At 39.5% G+C, this 21,307-nt stretch overlaps 1 protein-coding gene across 10 annotated transcripts in view; it reads left to right on the top strand.

Moving 5' to 3' along the window:
• The window catches only part of MID1 (midline 1), a 654,743-nt gene that overhangs the window by 524,339 nt on the left and 109,097 nt on the right, over positions 1-21,307 (top strand). For 7 of the 10 annotated variants that reach the window (XM_063721012.1, XM_054544081.2, XM_054544080.2 and 4 more), the window contains one exon: positions 8,419-9,134. In XM_063721012.1, the coding sequence (XP_063577082.1) occupies positions 8,475-9,134 (660 nt within the window). In that variant the 5' untranslated portion in view covers positions 8,419-8,474. 10 annotated transcript variants of the gene reach the window in all.

Genomic DNA, 21,307 nt, shown 5'->3' with positions numbered 1-21,307 from the left:
TATTAATTATTTTAAAACTTGAGGCTAGCATCTCAGTGCTCATCTGCTTGTCACTTTTTTTTTTCAAACAGTCCCTCTGGTCCCCTACAATTTGCTTGGCAGAAATTCTTAGTTGTCCGTTACTGGTTGAGCAAATGAATTTGAGTGTGCTGACATTTGGAGGCTAAATGCAGTGATAGTTCAGAGTAACATTCTTTACCTATAAAATGTTACTGGATCACCTTTTTTCACCTGTTCTTACTTGATGTATTATTTATACTGTTGTTTTTAAGAACCACTTTGCATTTGTACTGAAACAGCCTACATTATGCTATCAATTTCCAGTCTTTCAGAATGCAGTTAAATCCAACTGGATCCCCTTCTCCCCTTTTTCCATCAATTCATGGCCCTGTTTTATTGTGCCTTTACTAACCCACCTGCTTCTCAAATTGGCCAGAGCACTAATCAGTAAAGTAACATTTGGGTAGTGTCTTTATTCAGTGGTCTTTATCACTCAAAGTCAAATACTAAACTGCATAATTGAATATGCAGATGCTGAGTGCTTGTATTATGTTATTCAAAATACCCTATGATGAATTCATCTTGGATGTAGCAGCCAGTTTTTATTGAGTTTGTGTTAGACACGTTTTTGAGTTGAGAAATTTTGAGTTGAGAAATTTTTGCTCTCATCTTAACTGCTTATTTAAGATGAGAGCAAGTCCCTTCTGAGTTGGGTCCCCATTGCAGTCTGTCTCCCAAACTCAGGTTGATTTCCAGTGTTTCACACTTCAGTAGTTTTGAGTCCTCTGAAAGTCTGTATTTCTGCTGGTCCAAGATAGAAACATCATTCTGCAGTCTTTAAAAAAATATTTCACCTATAGTTCTATAATAAAGATAATCTCGTAGCAAAAATCCAAACAGCAATAGTCAACTAAATCTAATTACCCAGGTAAATAGGGGTTAAGAGGAGTGGACAATCAAGTAAATTGACTTGATTTCGTTTCTGAAATTTAGGACTCTCAAATAATTCATTTGTACATTTTCAATGCTGTTTGTTGTTTGAAATACTTATAGGAGCTTCCTGTTCTGAAACCATTTTCGTGTGGCTTGCTGTAACATCGTGCAATTTTAACAGTGTGTTTGTCATCTCACTTATGTTTTGGTAAATTTAACAATAAACTTAGTCTCTATAGTCCAGAGGATATTTGGAAAAGAACTAGAGGAAGTGCCCTGGGAATCATCTGGGCAGTGGCTGACAGCCACCTGGTATTAACAATTAATCACAGGCCACCCAGTGTTGGCATACAAGTTTATTCCTTGGTCTAATGACTCACTAATTTCCCTGGTAGTGAAGGCTTTAGAGTTGTACAAAGTGAGGGGCTGAAAGTAAAATTATTGATGGAACTGGTAGAATTGCATGTTCTTTTTCATGTACTCCAAATTAGAAAAATAATTGTATTTCATGGAGTATGCAGACATAACCTAGAATACTTGTAGGAAAGCATTGAGAGGTGGGTTTACCTTATGATTAAAAATGTCAATGCCTCCATTAAGGGAAATTTGGGATAAAAATTATGGATGACGTGCTGATGATGGGTGATCTCCTTATTCTAATGGATGCTGTAACAAGTTAGCACAAACCTGATGGTGTTAAACAATGCAAATTCATTATCTTACATTTCTGGAGTCAGAAGTCTGACACAGGTCTCACTGGACTAAGAGTAAGGTATCTTTAGGGCTGTATTCCTTTTGGGGGCCCTTGGGGAGAATTCATTTCCTTGCCTTTTCCAGTTTCTAGCCTGCATTCCTTGGCTTGTGGCCCCTTCCTCCATCTTCAAGGCCAGGCATGGCTGGTCGAGTCTTTGTCATATCTCATCATTCTGACTCTGACTCTTCTTCCTGCCACTTCCATGTTTAAAGAGCCTCGTGATTCCTTTGGGTCCACCTAGATGATCCATGCTGCTCTCCCCATCTCAAGGTCAGCTACTTAGCAATCTTAATTATATCAGCAACAATCAGTCCTCTTTGCTCTATAACCTAAAATATTCACAAGCTCTGAGGAGGAGGCTGTGGACATCTTTGGGGACCATAATTGTGCCTCCCCCAAAGAGGGAGGAGTAGAAACTGTGGTGTCTGCTGTCTGGTGACCAGGAGGACAGAAGCACTGTGAGGAGACACCAGGAGCCCTGTAGAGAAGACAAAGACAGGCTCATGAGGGAAGAGGATAAATCCCACATGATGTGCATTCCAAGTCTGAGGCACTTGCAGTACATGTAGCAAAGAACTGTCAGTGCTAAACTGGGTGCCAGAAAGGGGTTCTCAACCATCTTGGGATACATGCCTAGCAGTCATTCTCGGAGAGGCAGTACGTGAAACAAACAAAAAACTGGATGGCCCTATCAAAGGAACCATAGACCATCAGAAAACACTTAGGCTTTGATTAGCAAGTGGTAGAAGTCAGCAGTGGTTAGACAGAGGAAAACTAGAAAAGTACAATTTCAGTGACATACAGTGATGTGGTTTGTTTGTCCCCACCAAAACTCAGGTTGAAACGTAATCCCCAATGTGGTAGCATTGGGAGGTGGGGCCTAGTGGGAGATGTCTGGGTCATGGGGATGGATCCTTCACAAATTGCTTGATGCCCTTCTTGAGGTAGTCAGTTCTTGCTCTCGTGGAGACTAGATTGGTTCTCACAGGAGTGGATTAGTTCCCATGAGAATGCAAAGTTCCTTCTCTTGAGCAGATGCCAGTACCATGCTTCTTGTACTTCCCAGCCTGTGGAGCCACGAGCTAAATAAACCTCTTTTGTTTATAAATCGCCCAGCCTCAGGTATTCTGTTATAGCAACACAAAATGGACATCATAAGAGAGGAAAGGAAGAAAAGGGAGGTGTGAAAACATTTACATCATTATTTTCCATCAAAACATCTATTTATTAATTTCCCATTTTAAAGAAGTACTTGCCTCATAAATCTTGAATCTATAAGAAAGTTTCTTCAAAAGATGTATCCAATGCCTCCCACAATGTGGGGCTTCACTGTAATCTGTCACTAAAGACTCTCCTGCCTAGGGGAGTGATTAGAATGAGTGCTAGAGGGACTGTAGGGAACATCTGTGGACACTCACCCATGGATCCGCAGACAGCTAATAAGTAGCAGAACTGCAGAATGTCTTAGATTATCCCGTCACCTGTCCAGCTGTCTCCCCTTTCGTTCATTATTTTGTGCTGTGTTCTAGATGTTTAAACCATGGACAGGCAGAGGTGTGAGCTGTGATTTGTTGCCATTCCCAGTTTGTTGCAAGGGACTCTCAAGATTATCTAGATCCTCTTCTCAATAAGGACCAATCTGCCCATTCACAAAAATGTTAAGCTATAGGATTTCCTGACAACAATATGCATGTGTGATTTCCTTTTATTGAAGTAAAAACGAAGAAGCTTTTTTTTTTTTTTTTTGAGGCATGGAAATTACATTATGACAGTTAAGAAAAGGCAAAAGCTGCTGTTTTATGATATTGGGGTTTTTTGTTGTTGTTGTTGTTTGTTTGTTTGTTTTGAGATAGAGTCTTGCTCTGTTGCCCAGGCTGGAGTGCAGTGGCATGATTTCAGCTCACTGCAACCTCTGCCTCCTGGGTTCAAGTGATTCTCCTGCCTCAGCCTCCCGAGTAGCTGGAATCACAGGCACACGCCACCACACCCAGCTAATTTTTTGTATTTTTAGTAGAGACGGGGTTTCACCACGTTGGCCAGGCTGGTCTCAAACTCCTGACCTCAAGCGATTCACCCACCTTGGCCTCCCAAAGTGCTGGGATTACAGGTGTGAGCCACCATGCCCGGCCTGATATTGTTATTAATGATATAAATAACAATATAAGCTATATATATGTGTGTGTGTGTATTAGATATATATATATAGAGAGAGAGAGAGAGAGTCAAAAGAAAGATAACATTTTGCATAAAATTCCCACCCATGTACCATTATCTGCTTGGTGAATCCCTGTTCATCTTTTAAAACCCACTTCATACTTTACCTCCTTCAGGAAGCTTCTCCCTGTCTCCTCTCCCCCTGTATAGAGTTGATAAGTCCCTGTCTGTCTTTGGCGTGCATCTTTTTTATGTTGCATTACACCTTGTTCATTTTTTTTTCTCAATATAGGCTCGCTCTGTTGCTCAGGCTGTAGTGCATTGGCATGATCATGGTTCATTGCAGCCTCAGCCTTCCAGGCTCAAGCCTCAGCCTCCCAAGTAGCTGGGACTACAGGCATGTGCCGCCACTCCTGGCTAATTTTTTTATTTTTATTTTTTGGTAGAGATAGGGTCTCACTATGTTGCCCAGGCTGGTCTCAAACTCCTGGGATCAAGTGATCATCCCACTTCAGCCTCCCAAAGTGCTGGGATTACAGGCATGAGCCACCACACCTGGCCTTGTTCATATTTTCTCTCTCGGAATGAACCATAAGATCATGGAGACAGGGGCCAGGTGTTACCAGTACTTGTCTCAGGACCAAGTACATAGACGAACTTAAGTATTTGGTGAAAGAATGAATGGCAAAAAAAAAAGGAATGAATGGCATTTTAATTTCTCCAAAAAGATATTTTAAAGAAAGCTAGAAAATAAACCGTACTAAGTTTCTTTTAGAAGAAGGAATGGAATGAGTACAAATAAGATACTGTAGAGTCATTTAACAAAAATGATATCTATGCCATTGTAAAATCTGGGTAAAAGTGGAAAAAGTGGGATGCACTATAGATATCAAACCAAAACCCCTTCCTTTTTGGTAGCATACAGGCAAAAGATTTAGAAAATTGGCTGAACTTCACCTACCACATCTGAGTATTTTGTCTTCACCTAATACAATTAACCATTTACAGAGCAGACACTTGCATAAAGCACTATGTCAGGTGCTATGGCAATAAAAGAAAATATCTAGTTTTGAGCAGCTACTATTAAATCGTTCTTACATGAGTTGCCCCTAAGCACTCGAGTCACATAATTTCCATTGATGTCAGATTGAAAGCCCATTGCATATCATTTCCCATTAGCACTGGAAACTTGTAAGTGCTTGTCCAAGTCTTGCTCCACCATCCTTGCCGCTGTTGCCCACACAGCATTTTATTCATACCTCTCTGAGAATGATTTTCATTTATGTTCTGGTTATCTGTATATGCCTCTGTTTTCTAATACATGGCTCAACAAAATAAGATGTGCAGGCCATTGCTGGCCTGTGACCTGTTTTTCTAAATATGGTTATGTTGGAACACAGCCGTACTCATTCGTTTATGTATTGTGTCTGATTGCTTTTGCACTACAGTGGTAGATTGAGTCGTTGCAACTGGGCCCCTTTGGCCCACAAAGCCAAAAATGTCTACTATTTTACCCTTTATAGAATAAGTTTGTTGACCTCTGTTCAAATATATTGAGAGATCCTTAAAGTCAAGGGCTATGTTTGATTCTTTTTGGTTTTAGCTGAAAAGTCAGTACATTTAATGGAATCAATGAATGTTTGAGTCCTTTTGTGTGCTGGGTGCTGTTCTAGGTGTTGGTGGTACGTTCTTCAAAGAGCAAAGCAAAATCTCTGCTTTCACAGAGCTTATATTCTAGTGTTGAGGACAGTGGGGACAGAAGGAGCAATAAACTAAAAGAATATGTCAGTGATAAATATTATAAAGAAAAATAAACCGAGATGGGGGAAGAATTGCCACGATGGGTAGGTGGTATAGTGGTAGAAGGAGAATTGGTTTTATCTGGGTTCAGAGAGAAAGTGACACTGGAGCAGAGAGTCATGTGGATTCTGAAGACCTTGCAGGGGCGAGCAGGGGATTGATGTGCTTGGCATGTTTGAGGAGTCAGAACGAGGCCATGTGCCCAGAGCAGAGAAAGGAGTGGGTAGCGTGGGAGGAAGTGAGCTCACTGTCTGAGTCTGTGTTTTCTGGGGCTGGTTTATTCTGGTGAATTTCTCTCTGGGTGAAATGGGAAGCCCTTACAGGGCAGAGCAAAAGGAGATGCATGTTCTGTCATGTTTTAACAACAACAGGCTCTCTGGCTTCTGAGTGGAGGATAGACTATAAGGGGAAGGGCAGGAGTGAACAGAAGCCAAAAGATCATTTAGAAAGGTCTTATGATAGTCCACATAAGAGATGATGCTGGCTTGGCCCATGATAATAGAGATGAGGTGATGTGAACCCCAGATTCTGGCTTCTTCATCTAACTCAGTGCCTGGCACACAGTAAACATCTGTTGAAGGAATGAATAAAATGTCAGTATTTCCACTGAGGTCTCCCCAGTGGAATCCTTTCTAGAAATTCTCATCACACCTCTCTGGGATGGAATCCTGGCATCTGCGTTAAAAATATAGTCATCATAGCTCTCCAGACATAATCTGATGCTCATCCTTCTATTGAGATTCACTGGTAGGCATTCTTGTTTTATCTGAGAACAAAGCAGACCAAAAGGGCTACATTTTTCCTTTAATTTATATGCTTCTGATGAGAAGGTAGAAGAACTTTGATTTAAAGATAATTCTACATTTTTCTGTGATTAACCAAAATAATTATTAATAGGTAAAAACCTTTCCATTTCTTCTGAGCCATCTGTAGGAAGAGGTGACAGACCAAGTGGGGATGATATGTTTCTTACAACAGCAACCCTAGGGTTTCCATTGCAGGTTATAGAAAGACGTACAAGCTTTAATATTTCAAGTCACAGTTGCTCTTTTATTCTTTCCTATGTAATAAATGCTAGTGAATGGTTGAAGATTTTTTAAGATACCAGGCTTTTATGAAGCCAGTAGCTGTTTAATTTTTAACAGGCTCAGGACATACTTTATACTTTTAATGATCAGTTACCATTCAGTTGGTAGCAAGATGAGCATTAATTTCACCAAAGCACCATATGGTATTTCTGAGGGATGCTATTTCAGAAGGGGTCAGGGTATTCTAGAAACCGTGAATTTTGTAAATAAGCAGAGGTGTGAATACAAACGATTGATTGTCAGAATCACTAAACATAGCTTTGGATGTGAAGCCTTCCCATAAATCCGGCTGAGAACGCTCTCCCCACCACCCCCATGGGTGATTTCAACCTCCCAACCACTGGGTGAACTGCACTGTTCTCCCACAGCCTGCAATGGGCTGCATCTAATATTCCCATCACTGGTGTGTAGACCTCTGTTAATGGTCTTGAAAGGGAGAAGGTTCAAAGCGGCTTGGTTCCCAGGCCTGCTAATGAGCATGAGGCCTCTTCACCTTGATGAACTGGGGTTTGTGTGGAATTCTTTCTACACTCTTTTTGATGGGAAGGCAGACGAGAGTTCACAAAAGCACTCAGGTCTTTATGGCAAGGGGAGCAGGCAGCTGGGCCACCCTCGGGTGGCCTGGAGGAGAGCAACAAAGCTAGCAGAGGTCATACCCAGGCCAACACAGCTCTGAGTGTGAGGCTGGACCTCCTGCCAGCCTGGCCTGTTGCTGGCAACAGTGACAAGCCCGTGATGGGATCTTTTTGGCCAAAAGGGTCCCTCAGCAGTTTTGTAAGCCTCCTTAAATTGCTTTCTCAACTGTAATCGTTATCATTGTCATAACATAACTTATCACATGAATATAACCACTGAAATCCTTGTTCTAATTAAATAAATCATTGCTCTAAATATTAGTCATTGGTACTCAAACTTACTGCAGCCACTGAAAAAGCCCCCAGATATTTTTCTCCGCTTCGTTCTGCCTACCCACGTCCCACTGCTGGATTAAACAATAGAATTATTCAGAAGCATAATGAACACATGCCAAAAATATTGCCTCTATCACAATCATCTTTGTGAAAGTCAATATTTTTTCTCAGGAATATATTTTGGAAAATGACATCCCACACTTAAACACGATCATCTCTGCTGAAATCCCCACATTTGATTTCATGTACATTTCATGCCCATTTCTATAGTTACTGCCTTCCTACTGTTCTGAAACCTGGTTTGGTATTGCAGAGTAAAAGTCCTTAAATCTCATATACCTTAATATGTAAGTTTATAAATTCAAATTTATAAAAGACTCTAGTTTATTGATGAATATTTCTACATTTTAATTTTCTGTGCGAGGTTAAACCTGACTCTGACACAATAAGATTATTCTGATTAAATACAAATTATGGAAATTACAGTTTCAATTACTTTCTAGTTTTGAATGAGGCCTTTTAAAAAACAAAATTGCAAAAAAAAAAATTGCAAATTTTCAGTTACTGAACTTTGAGAAAATGTTAACTGGTATATGATGGCTCAGGATGCTTTTTCCTCCTTTTTTCCCCAGTGAATAGAGAGAGAATTATTTGGAATGTACACACACTTACACTTTCATGACCTGTGTTTGGAATTATTCTGAGACGCATTCAAAGCTGACACCCCCCTATGGTTGACCTCCCTGTGTCTAATCAAATCTTACATTCTTGTTTCCAGATAGCTGATCAGCTTCCTTGGGTTTTGCTGATGACACAAGAGAGCTTTGCCTGAAGATGGAAACACTGGAGTCAGAACTGACCTGCCCTATTTGTCTGGAGCTCTTTGAGGACCCTCTTCTACTGCCCTGCGCACACAGCCTCTGCTTCAACTGCGCCCACCGCATCCTAGTATCACACTGTGCCACCAACGAGTCCGTGGAGTCCATCACCGCCTTCCAGTGCCCCACCTGCCGGCATGTCATCACCCTCAGCCAGCGAGGTCTAGACGGGCTCAAGCGCAACGTCACCCTACAGAACATCATCGACAGGTTCCAGAAAGCATCAGTGAGCGGGCCCAACTCTCCCAGCGAGACCCGTCGGGAGCGGGCCTTTGACGCCAACACCATGACCTCTGCCGAGAAGGTCCTCTGCCAGTTTTGTGACCAGGATCCTGCCCAGGATGCTGTGAAGACCTGTGTCACTTGCGAAGTATCCTACTGTGACGATTGCCTGAAAGCCACTCACCCGAATAAGAAGCCCTTTACAGGCCATCGTCTGATTGAGCCAATTCCGGACTCTCACATCCGGGGGCTGATGTGCTTGGAGCATGAGGATGAGAAGGTGAATATGTACTGTGTGACCGATGACCAGTTAATCTGTGCCTTGTGTAAACTGGTTGGGCGGCACCGCGATCATCAGGTGGCAGCTTTGAGTGAGCGCTATGACAAATTGAAGGTTAGTCCGATCTGCCTTAAGCCAACCCCTTTCTGCCAGAAAATGTCATGGAAATAAAAAGTGTATTCACTGCTAGCTACATGGCAGGTGAAGGTTTTCTCCTCACCTTTGTTATCTGATTAGTTTTAGCATGTTTTTGGCAGCCTATAAATGTTACACAATAAGGGTATCTTGTAAAAGTTGACTGCTGCTTGTAATTTTAGCGTTGTCAAGGTGAGGGCAAATTCTAAAAATCTGGATCATTTTCAATCCGTGCAGTTTTTCTGGATCATTTTCAATCCTTACAGTTCTTCCAAAGAGAGTGCTGCCTCTCTCTGAGAGAGAGAGAGAGAGAGAGATCGAGAGAGAATGACAGATAAAATCTGGCTTTGGGCATTTGGGGAACATTTACTTTTCTCACTCATCTGGGAAGACTAATTCACTCTCATTGTACCTGTATCTAGTTACTGCACAAACAAAAGAATAGAGGGAAGAATGTCTGTAGCAAATGTGGGATTTTAGAGGACACGTGACCTTTTATTCCTTGTGTAAACGATATCCAGCTTATTGGTGAAATGCAATGCTCTGACAGTCTCAGGTTTCATGAAAGAATTCCTTTCCGTGTAGGCTCTTTATTCAGTAAGGTTACAGTCAAGACTATTTGAACTTCATTTTTTACATGAAATTATTAACCTAACTCCAGCTTGGGGGATAATGATTAATATGACTATATGTGAAATAAAAGGATCACTTTCTAGGCAGGGCGTGGTGGCTCATGCCTGTAATCCCAGCACTTTGGGAGGCCGAGGCGAGTGAATCACTTGAGGTCAGGAGTTCAAAACCATCCTGGCCAACATGGCGGAACCCCATCTCTACTAAAAATAAAAAAATTAGCCGGGTGTGGTGGTGGGTGCTTGTAATCCCAGCTACTTGGGAGGCTGAGGCAGGAGAATCACTTGACCCTGGTGGGTGGATGTTGCAGTGACCCAAGATCGCACCACTGCGCTCCAGCCTGGGCAAAAGAGCGAGACTCTCTCTCAAAAAAAAAAAAAAAATCACTCTCTAAGTATGGACAGAAAGCACCAGGGAAGAAATAAGAAGCCAAGTCTCCAGATGTTTGTTCAATTTCAGGCAACGGTGGGTGTAATTATTGAAAACTCAGCTGAGAGAGTTTGAGTGAGATACTATGTTCATCAGCTAATTTTAGATCACAAGACACCAATTAAAAGAAAGGAAGTATAAATTAAAAGCTCTAAGTAAATATATATTGAAGTCCTTCCTCTCAGGAAAAACACATACCATGTTGTTGAGCAAACAAAATGAATCACATGATCAAAAGAGTGTTATCACTTAGAAAACAGTGTCACCTTTAACAAATGGTTTCTATCACCTCTTCTTAGCACTAATGCGTGGTTGTGTTTACTGGAACCACATAGTTTATTCTGTGACAGTGGGATTAACGGGCCACATCTGGGATTTGGCTTTGCTATTTCTTGACATGTTGAGGGAAGCCGACATGCTGAAGTGAATTCCTGCTTCTCAATGTCACTTGGGCAACAAAAGCATCACCTGGGCAGCATGTTTCACTTCAAGTATCCAAAGAATTACTGGTGCAAATCCATCTTTAAACCATGTAGAGGAAGTCAAGCACAAGGACTCAGGTGACACAGACAACAGAAGACAGCCACTGACAGGCTTTCCAGAACAGTGCATGGCAGCACCGGAGAAAAGTACCACCAAAGTTAATCATAGCAAAGGCAATGCGTGTATGAGCTGTGCCTCTAGAGCAAATTCTGCAGAAATTGATAAGGCTATTAATTTTTACAAACCAAAGTAATCTTTTTTTTTTTTTTTTTTTTTTTTTAACCCCTTTTTTGGTTGGTGGTGGAGCTGAAGGGAGAATGTTTAGGATAACTGAACAGAGATGTTTGATTTTTGTTTTCCAAAATGTAAACATGCCAGATCTTCGTTTCTTTATTAAAAATGTTCCTTTGATTGGATTTGCACTACCTTTTAATGATTGTTTGTTAAAACACCACAATCATAATGATGTTCAATATTTAACAACTCCCAGGCTTGATATTTATTTAAATCTTGTGGTCAGGTTCTGCTCAGTACTCATGGCCTGTCACAGCAGAGTTATTAAATATTTACATAACATCTCCAAATTTATGAAGAAGTCCTGTCATGCTCTAGCCCTCTTTGTGTTAAAAATGAAACTCTTCAGTTACGAGCCCTGCACACTTTAATTGAGCCAGTGGCCTATCGGTTGTTGTACTGTCACATGGAGGGCCTGACAATTAATGATGTGGTTTCTTTTTATTTCCTAGTTACAGAAATATAAGCATATTCAGTGCATCCAATGCACTGAAACACATTTACAGCCGTTCAACAAGATATGAGCATTTGAACAAATAACTTATCAACATAGCATGTTTGTTTTAAAACATGCCACTTATGTTAGAATTTTAAAAATAATAATTATGACATTTGGATGTCTGATATTTCAGTTATCACATACTTATGAACATATATACATCCTTGTTTTATTTAAAACCTAAGCACAATATAAATGTTGATTTTTGAAGGAAGTAATAGCATACCAAGAGGACCAAAACCAAGGAATTATATTTCTGTTAATTACTACTTTGGTCTGAAATGTGCTCTGAACATGCATTTTTCTGTAGCTCTAGGATCTCATATAGATGTGGATTTGTGATCATGTGGGAACACAGATAAAGCATGGAGGAATTTGAGGATGCTTTCATTGATAAGACAATAGATTTGCTTTATTAATTTGCATATGTAAGGACCCTGGTGTCTTTGGAAACATTTTTGTCCTCTGTTAGTAAAAGTTCATTAGATGAAGAAGGGAATTCTGCAATTATTATGAAGAATAATTTCTTGCAATAATACTAAACTTTGGGGGACATATTTTACTCATTAGATCTCAGTATAAGAGATGTGTGTTTATATAAAAAATCAGAATATCATTTTGTACATTACAATCTTTTTCTAAGTGTAAAAGAAAAAAAGATAAAAATTCCAACATGTTGAACTCGTACAAATAAAATCATCCACATCATGTAAAATAGCATCGTGTCAGCAATCTAACGCTTTCGGAGACTATGCATTGAGAGGCACTCATGAAATATTGAAGCAAAGAGAAAATTAAGGTAGCATTTCCTAAACTCTACTAAGATAAAAAGAGAAAAGTTTTCCTGCCAAGTGCAAAGGTCTCTAAGTGGAGCATATCCATAATGTGGATATTTCTTTACATCATTTTAATTGAATTTTAAGAAACCTCTCAGTCCTTCAAACTTGGAGGAAAAATTTGATTTGTGAACCACATAACATGTAAGAGAATTTAATATAATTAATGCATTCCAGAGTTTTCAAGGAATTAAAATGCGGTAGTTCCTCTTTTTCTGTTCCAACATACAAGGTTGGAGCTCTTGTTTCTTTTCTCTAATTATACCTATAAAAATATACAAATTGAAGAAAACTGACCTTTCCTTGCCTTTCAGTTTCAGCATAGCCCCTTCAAATTAGCTGAAGCTGAAGTTCCAAACTATTGTTTTGCTATTCTTATTCTAAAGGCTGACTGAGGAAGTTTGTTTGTATAATGCATCTTTCAACGGATCATCCCATTGTAATTTTTTAATAGTTTGATTTAAAAGTTCAAATTAAAGCTCAGCATTTCTATGTAGCACTTTTTATCCGGAAGTGAAGACATGAGATTTCATTCTTGGGTTTAATTTATAGATTGTAAGGTGCTATGTTTGAAAAATCTTTCCCAGTTTGCAACTAGGAAAGTTGTAAGTGTATACTGAGCTAGACTTTTTATTATAGTTTCTATAACTTGTTTCTTCTTTGAAAACCAGTAGCAGGCATAGTGCAGGTTCTGGTGCTATGGTGTGTGATGCACACACATATTTGCATATACATATACATACATGCATTTATTTATTTATTTATTTAATATTATAATCTTCCTGAATCTAAGTTGGAGACAAATTCAAGTGACCAGTATTTTCATTAGGGATATTTCATTCTGCAGGCAAGAGATGACAACAAACATAGCAATAATAACTATATTCCCATCACTCAAAATATTTTATCTATTCCTTGAATGTTTGGTAGATGGATACAAGTCAACTTTGGACTTGGTATATTTTTTGTGGGAAGAGTCTTATCTTGAAGGGTTTTTTTTTGAAGTTACAAATATGTGTATTTTTTGAAATGTGTCTTTCTGTTTATTGGTTTCTAGTTTAAATCCCTTAAGATCAGGGCTCAAGACAATTGCATATGGTCTCACTTATGGATGCAATATCCTTTAATAAATATTAGATTAAGTTTATTGTATCTTCAAAATTTCCATAAGCTCGTTAATGTTTTCAGTCTGTGTAATCAATTAATGACTAGGAGAGGTGCACTTAGGCCTTCCACTCAGAGAGTGAAATTTTCTTTTTTTTTTTTTTTTTTTAACTTTTAAGTTCTGGGCTACATGTGCAGATTTATTACATAAGTATACATGTGCCATGATGGTTTGCTGCACCTATCAACCCGTCATCTAGGTTTTACACCCCACATGCATTAGGTATTTGTCCTAATGCTCTCCCCCCTCTCGCCCCACACCCCAGACAGGCCCCAGTGTGTGATATTCCCCTCCCTGTGTCCATGTGTTCTCATTGTTCAACTTCCACTTATGAGAGAGATCATGCGGTGTTTGGTTTTCTGTTTCTGTGTTAGTTTGCTGAGAATGATGGCTTCCAGCTTCGTCGGTGTCCTTGCAAAGGACATGAACTCATTCTTTTTCAGGCCTGCATAGTATTCCATGGTGTATATGTGCCACATTTTCTTTATCCAGTCTATCATTGATGGGCATTTGGGTTGGTTCCAAGTCTTTGCTATTGTAAATAGTGCTGCAGTAAACATATGTGTGCATGTGTCTTTATAGCAGAATGCTTTATAATCCTTTGGGTATCTACCCAGTAATGGGATTGCTGGATCAAATGGTATTTCTGGTTCTAGATTTTTGAGGAATTGCCACACTGTCTTCCACAATGGTTGAACTAATTTACAACCACCAACAGTGTAAAAACATTCCTATTTCTCCACAGCCTCACCAGCATCTGTTGTTTCCTGACTTTTTAATAATCGCCATTCTAACTGGCTTGAGATGGTATCTCATTGTGGTTTTGATTTGCATTTCCCTAATGACCAGTGATGATGAGCTTTTTTTTCATATGTTTGTTGGCTGCATAAATGTCTTCTTTTGAGAATTGTCTATTCATATCCTTTGCCCACTTTTTGATGGGGTTGTTTGTTTTTTTCTTGTAAATTTGTTTAAGTTCCTTGTAGATTCTGGATATTAGACCTTTGTCAGATGGGTAGCTTGCAAAAATTTTCTCCCATTCTGTAGGTTGCCTGTTCACTCTGATGATAGTTTCTTTTGCTGTGCAGAAGCTGTTTAGTTTGATTAGATCCCATTTGTCAATTTTGGCTTTTGTTGCAATTGCTTTTGGTGTTTTAGTCATGAAGTCTTTGCCCATGCTTATGTCTTGAATGGTATTGCCTAGGTTTTCTTCTAGGGTTTTTATGCTTTGGGGTTTTACATTTAAGTCTTTAATCCATCGTGAGTTAATTTTTGTATAAGATGTAATGAAGGGGTTCAGTTTCTGTTTTCTGCATATGGCTAGCCAGTTTTCCCAGCACCATTTATTAAATAGGGAATCCTTTCTCCATTGCTTGTTTTTGTCAGGTTTGTCAAAGATCAGATGGTTGTAGATGTGTGATGTTATTTCTGAGGTCTCTGTTCTGTTCCATTGGTCTGTATATCTGTTTTGGTACCAGTACCCTGCTGTTTTTGGTTACTGTAGCCTTGTATAGTTTGAAGTCAGGTAGTGTGATGCCTCCAGCTTTGTTCGTTTTGCTTAGGATTGTCTTGGCTATATGGGATCTTTTTTGGTTCCATGTTAAATTTAAAGTAGCTTTTCTAATTCTGTGAAGAAAGTCAATGGTAGCTTGATGGGGATAGCATTGAATCTATAAATTACTTTGGGCAGTATGGCCATTTTCACGATATTGATTCTTCCTATCCATGAGCATGGATTTTTTTTCCATTTGTTTGTGTCCTCTCTTATTTCCTTGAGCAGTTGTTTGTAGTTCTCCTTGAAGAAGTCCTTCACGTCCCTTGTAAGTTGTATTCCTAGGTATTTTATTCTCTTTGTAGCAATTGTGAATGGGAGTTCACTCATGATTTGGCTCTCTGCTTGTCTGTTATTGGTGTATAAGAATGCTTGTGATTTTTGTACATTGATTTTGTATCCTGAGACTTTGCTGAAGTTGCTTATCAGCTTAAGGAGCTTTGGGGCCGAGACAATGGGGTTTTCTAAATATACAATCATGTCGTATGCAAATAGAAATGATTTGACTTCCTCTCTCCTATTCGAATACCCATCATTTCTTTCTCTTGCCTGATTGCCCTGGCCGGAATTTCCAATACTGTGTTGAATAGGAGTGGTTAGAGAGGGCATCCTTGTCTTATGCCAGTTTTCAAAGGGAATGCTTCTGGCTTTTTTTTTGCCGAGAGTGAAATTTTCTAGTCCTCTTCATAGTTCTGTCATTTTGCTTGCTTTAGGCCTTTTGAACCTGTTATTAAGAACAATATGGCTGGGCATGGGGGCTCACACCTGTAATCCCAGCACTTTGGGAGGCCAAAAAGGAGCATTGCTTGAGCTCAGTTGTTTGAGACCAGCTTGGACAACATAGCAAGACCCTGTCTCTACTAAAAATAAAAATAAAAATTCAACTGGGCATGGTGGCATGTACCTGTGGTTCCAGTTACTCTGGAGGCTGAGGTGAGAGGATCATTGAGCCTGGGAGATCAGGGCTGCAGTGAGCAGTGATTACACCACTACACTCCAACCTGGGTAACAGAGCAAGACCCTGTCTCAAAAGAAAAAAAAAAAACCCACAATGAAAGTTAATATAGGTTTTTTGAGAGGTCATAAAAAATTAAGTTAATATGTGTTTAATTAATTAAGGTAATATGAACAGTAACAGTCCCTGCCTTCATGGAGCTTATAGTCTAGTAGGGCATTCCAACAGCTACTAAATACTTTCTCTGTTGATGGTGGCGGGAAGCACATTGTGCCCAAAGCAAAGGTACTGACCCCAGTCCTGAGAGATGGAGAAAGGCTTCCCAGAAAAGGGATCACTGCACCTACCATTTCCAAGCCTTGTATTAGAAAACAATATTGAATTTACTAGATGTCTGTAAAATCCCTGTTATCAGTCATTCCTTTTTAACTTTTTACCATGTATGATGTTCTTTGTGTAACCCTATATAGTTTTTCAAACTTGTTCACAATAATTCCCAGTTGATTTTAATCTAAAATACAGACACACTATATGATGTTTCGCCATGTGGTATGTGAATAACTCAGACACATGTCTTCTAAAATGTTGTAATTATATGGAGTTTCACCAGTTCCAACTGACTCCAATATGCAATTCTGTTTGTACTAATTTCATGGCAGCATTTGTTTAGTCTGCAATATAGATATGTATTTTTTTCCTTTTATTTTTAGTTGGACACTTAATAATTGCACGTATTTATGAGATACAGTCTGATATTTCCAAACGTGTATACAGTGTGTTGCAATGTATATTTTTTAATAGTTTCCATGTGATTAAAATAAGATTTCCAAATATTTGTAAAATATATTAAAACTATATTTTAATTTTGTTAGTTTGGTACAAGGATATTTATGATAGATGGAATAAAAGAAAGCATCTCTAGGCATATGTTCTTAATGGGAAACTCAAGGCAGCTTCCTTTTCCTCCTCCTCACCTGTCTATTTTCTGGATGAGTCCTCTCTCAACTCCTTCACCTGCAGAGAGCAATGTATTATTGCCTAGTGATTTATTATCGTTGGAATCATTCTTGGTAAGCTCAGAGAGTTCGAAAAATGCACATACAAGTACACATGGTACCTCTTCATCATGTGGCTGTGTAAACGTAATTCTTGAGCACCTTGTTAACGTTCTTGTGCTATATTTTACTCGTCTATAAAACAGGGCTAATGTATAGTACTTACTTTCACAGAAAATTGGGAGAGCAAAATAAAGTGTTTCATGTGCCTTAGCATTGTGCCTGGCCTACAGAAAGCCTGCAACACATGTCAGAATGACTGTTAGAAACTAGGAGGCAGAATGTGTAATGGTTAAGTGTGCGGACATTGGATGTAGACTGACTGCCAAATATTTTTTAACCACTGTCTTGTATTATGTGTATGTGAGATAAGAGTATATATTGTTGCTTTAATGTGTTTTGTAGTTTTGTTTCTAAAGCACCTGCCAAACGGCAGAGACGTGACAATTAATAAACACTTGTTGATGGACATGTGCAGAATTGATGCATTAGACGAGTGTTTTGGGATTCGGAGGAGGAAGAGATGAATCTGCTTTTGAGTAGACAATAAACCTTGCTTCAGGGTGGTGGGATTTAAGCTGCTTTGACAGATCTGTGGATTATGCATCAAAGAAGAGTGAGGTGCTCTGCAGGAGTGAGACCAGCAGAGACCTGTCAGTAGGAATAGGCAAGACAGCTTTGGAATTTTAGACAATCCTAGCTAGAGCACAGGGAGCTCCCAACTGGGGAGCCAGGAAAGAGGATATTGGAAGAGTCACCTAGACGGAAGGTCTTGAAAGTCTTTAAATGCAAGGTTAAGGGTTTAGGCCATTTTTACTATTTTCTATAGAGTAATAGTGAAGTGTTGTTTTTTTTTTGTTTTTTTTTTTTAAGAGAGAGAGGTTAATATATATTTTCTGAAATAAATTTCATGTGAGAATATAAGAATGGATAGGGTTACTGTGTTCATGGAAGAAATAAAAGGGAGAAGAGACATTCACATTACTTTAGATTTTGTGGTCTCTCTTTTAATTGGCAGAAAGAAGTAGTATCACAGGTCAAAAACCACCACCCTGTCAACAGACACATGTAAAATTGTGAGATTCAAGGTCCTGCCCCTTAAAACTAGGAAGAAACAGGAGATGTCGTTGCTGATTGGCTCTTAGATACAGACACAAATGTGATTCCTTTCCTGCTTTTCTAGTGCAGTAAGACACAGTGGGGACAATGCATGGTTATTTCTTCTGGCTTTTTGATTCACAATAAGGAGAATGCTGTTCAAACCTCCGAATGCCCACTATAAACCAAAATAATGTTTTAGAGCCAGAAGCAACCTTGGAGCTCATGTCATTCCATCCTCATTCTGCAGATGAGGAAAGTAGGGCTGAGAGTAGTAAAAGAAGTTTTCCTCAATGACCTAGTGGGTTAGTGACTCTGAACTAGGACTAGAGCACAGTTCCCTGCTGTCCAGTTTTGTGTCTTTCCTGCTACTTCCTACAGCGGTTAACAGTGCCAGCCAGCACAGGCAGGATTGCCTTTTGAGTGGTTCTGAAATTTCTGAGGTCTCTTCTGAGGTTTTCGGGAGTAAACACAATGATTTTACGGTAATTTTTAAATGCCCACTTGGCCTGGCAATTAACCAGCATCATGGGTGTAGGATGATGACTTACCATGCTGTCTGGGAATTATTGCAGAGATGTGGCTTTGCAATGATGCCTCCAGGGCCACCAAAATTAGTTGCCTAGAAGATGCTCCCATGCTGACATTTTCTATAGCTGAGCCAGTGTAGACTTGGTCATCTTGAAGGGCCAAACTTCATGCCTGGAGCTGTGTTCATGTACATGGACCCAGACAACCTCGGGGACACTGCAAAAGAAAGCAGAGTTAGGACAGTGATGTCAATGAGGAAACAAAGGAATTATGGTTGCAACTTAATGGGCTCACTAATTCCCTTCTTAGGATAATTGTTTTCCTGAATGTCTTAATATATAGATTATTCTTAGACTGGTAAATTTTTTTTACATTGCCATGAAGTGCGCATGAGTAGTCTGAGAAACTGAATGTGGCTAAAGATTTAATTTATTTTCAGTGTGTGGCATAAACATTCTGGAAAAATCTGATGCAAATGCAATTGCAAAAATCCATTTAAAACTTAATCACTTTATATTCTGGACTTTTGGGTATGACACAACGGTGTTGCGTACCCATGAGGTATGGCCTTTAAGCTGACAAAGGAAAACACATTTTGCATGTTGCATCAAAAAGGAAAATGCTTATAAAGTGCCGAGCATGGTGACTGGCACATAGTAAGTGTTGGATGTACACCAGGTATTATTTTATCTGGGCATTTACTGTTACAATAAAACCTTCATTGGTGTAATCCAATCGTGGATTTCTTGACAGTATCATAAATTACTCAGTGGTTATAGGGTTGATATGTGTTTCTGGCTGACATGGGAAACTTTGAACAACTCTCAAGGGAATTATAATTGGGTGGAAACTTTGATTTGTCCTTTCTAAACCAAGCTAAGTAGTAAAATGGACTTTTAAGAAGCAGTGAGTGGTGAATTGAAAGAAATGGCTTTAAAAACAAGGCCCAATTTGAAGTCTGGGGATGCGGGTGGCAGGGGCGTGGTTAATCTGATTGGATCAGCACCACAGGTGCTGTCAGAGCACCTACAGCTGTTTCCAAGAAAAGAAAAGCTGGCATTGGTTTATACTATGGCTGTCACATTTATACACATCTAGACAAATGAGGAAAAGATGGGTGACATGATACACAGTAAGCCTAGACTAGTCAGACGAGCTCAGGGGGCTGGCTAGCTTTTTTTTTTGTAGGGTTGCCTTTGGTATGTGAGTAAATGATGAAGCAAGTTGGCCCTGGGCTGTGTGTTAGCAGCTCTCTCTCTTAGAATAGGAAGAGGGAGGAACTTCAATATCGACTGGGGCTGGAGGAGGAGGAAAGCGCTGAAGTGAAGGAGTTGTAGAAGAAGGCAGCTTCCAACCCCTCCACTGTAGGGGCCCTGGGGTGTTTTGTTCTCTGTGCTCTTTTCTGTGCCAGTTGTGCAGGGTGCCTAGAATAGCGGTATCATCGTCTGCCTCCTCCCTTATATCTCGTTTGCTATTTATTGAGGGGGAAAATCTGGAAAATATGGTTTTTATTTACATTGGGATAGACTAGGTTCTTATTACTGAAACAATATGGAAATCATGAGCAGCTTCTATTCCTTTTGTGCCTTTAAAAATATTCTTTTCCCTATCTGCTTTATCAGATCCTGCTTTTTTTTTTAAAAAAAAAAAGAAAGAAAAAACCTTATTTGTTTACTCAGGGAATATTTTATGTAGCTACTATGAGATAAACACTGAGTAAATTCTGGGAATGCAGAAATGAATAACAAAGATAAGTTGTTGCTTCCATGGTCTAGAGCTCATTATAACATGTAATAAGAATATATAGACAGGATATGAAAAGAGCTCCATGGAGCTCAATCAACGAGATAATTTTTAATGTGAATAATAATAATAAACCACTGACTTTGGTGTTGATATCTGGAAATTGCCTAATTCCAAAAGCTGAAGTGAAAATACATTTCAATAAAAAGCAACATTTACAGAGAACAAACAGTGACATTCACATTGTTCAGTCATTTGGAATTGCAAGTAAGGGCAAAATATGAAGACTCCAATCCATGAAAAAAGCCAGCTGGACGCTTTCTTATGAAAGGTCTACTGTTCGCGGGCTGGACTGCTAGCCCTTCTCACGTGCTTTCCTCAGAGGTCTCCATTTCCTTCCTGAACAGGGCTAATAGGTCAGATAAATATCCAGGCTCACAAGCAGTTTATGTCATTTCCACTCTGAAAGGATCCATCCCTAGGAAGATATTATGGGAGCAAACTTGCGGAAGTGCTATTGTGTTAACCAAGCCAGCTGGTGGGTTTGCTTTATCTGTTATGGAATTTTTACCAACTTAGGTGTTAGGATGAATATCCTGACCTGGTAGAGTGTTTATTTCCCCCTTCTTTGACCCTTGACACAGCTGTTTAGAGCTCAGTCGCTCTTGGTTGACATGGTCAGATTCAAAGTCAAAAAAAGTGAAATGGGCAGGCTTTTAGACTCACACACTGAGTATGGCCTGTGTGAGTGAGTCTGAAAGATCTAGGAGACATGGGGAAGCCGTATGCATTTCACTTAAGGAGCTTGGAGGGAGATGCTATTGTTGCCTCTGGATTGTTGATTTAAGCTCTAGAGGGTCCCAGCAAACAAGGGCCTCACTT

This window comes from Pongo abelii, chromosome X, assembly GCF_028885655.2.
Source record: "Pongo abelii isolate AG06213 chromosome X, NHGRI_mPonAbe1-v2.0_pri, whole genome shotgun sequence".
NCBI classification, from domain to species: Eukaryota; Metazoa; Chordata; class Mammalia; order Primates; family Hominidae; genus Pongo; species Pongo abelii.
The sequence above is the reverse complement of the archived record's forward strand: the minus strand, read 5'-3'. Positions and strand labels throughout refer to the sequence as shown.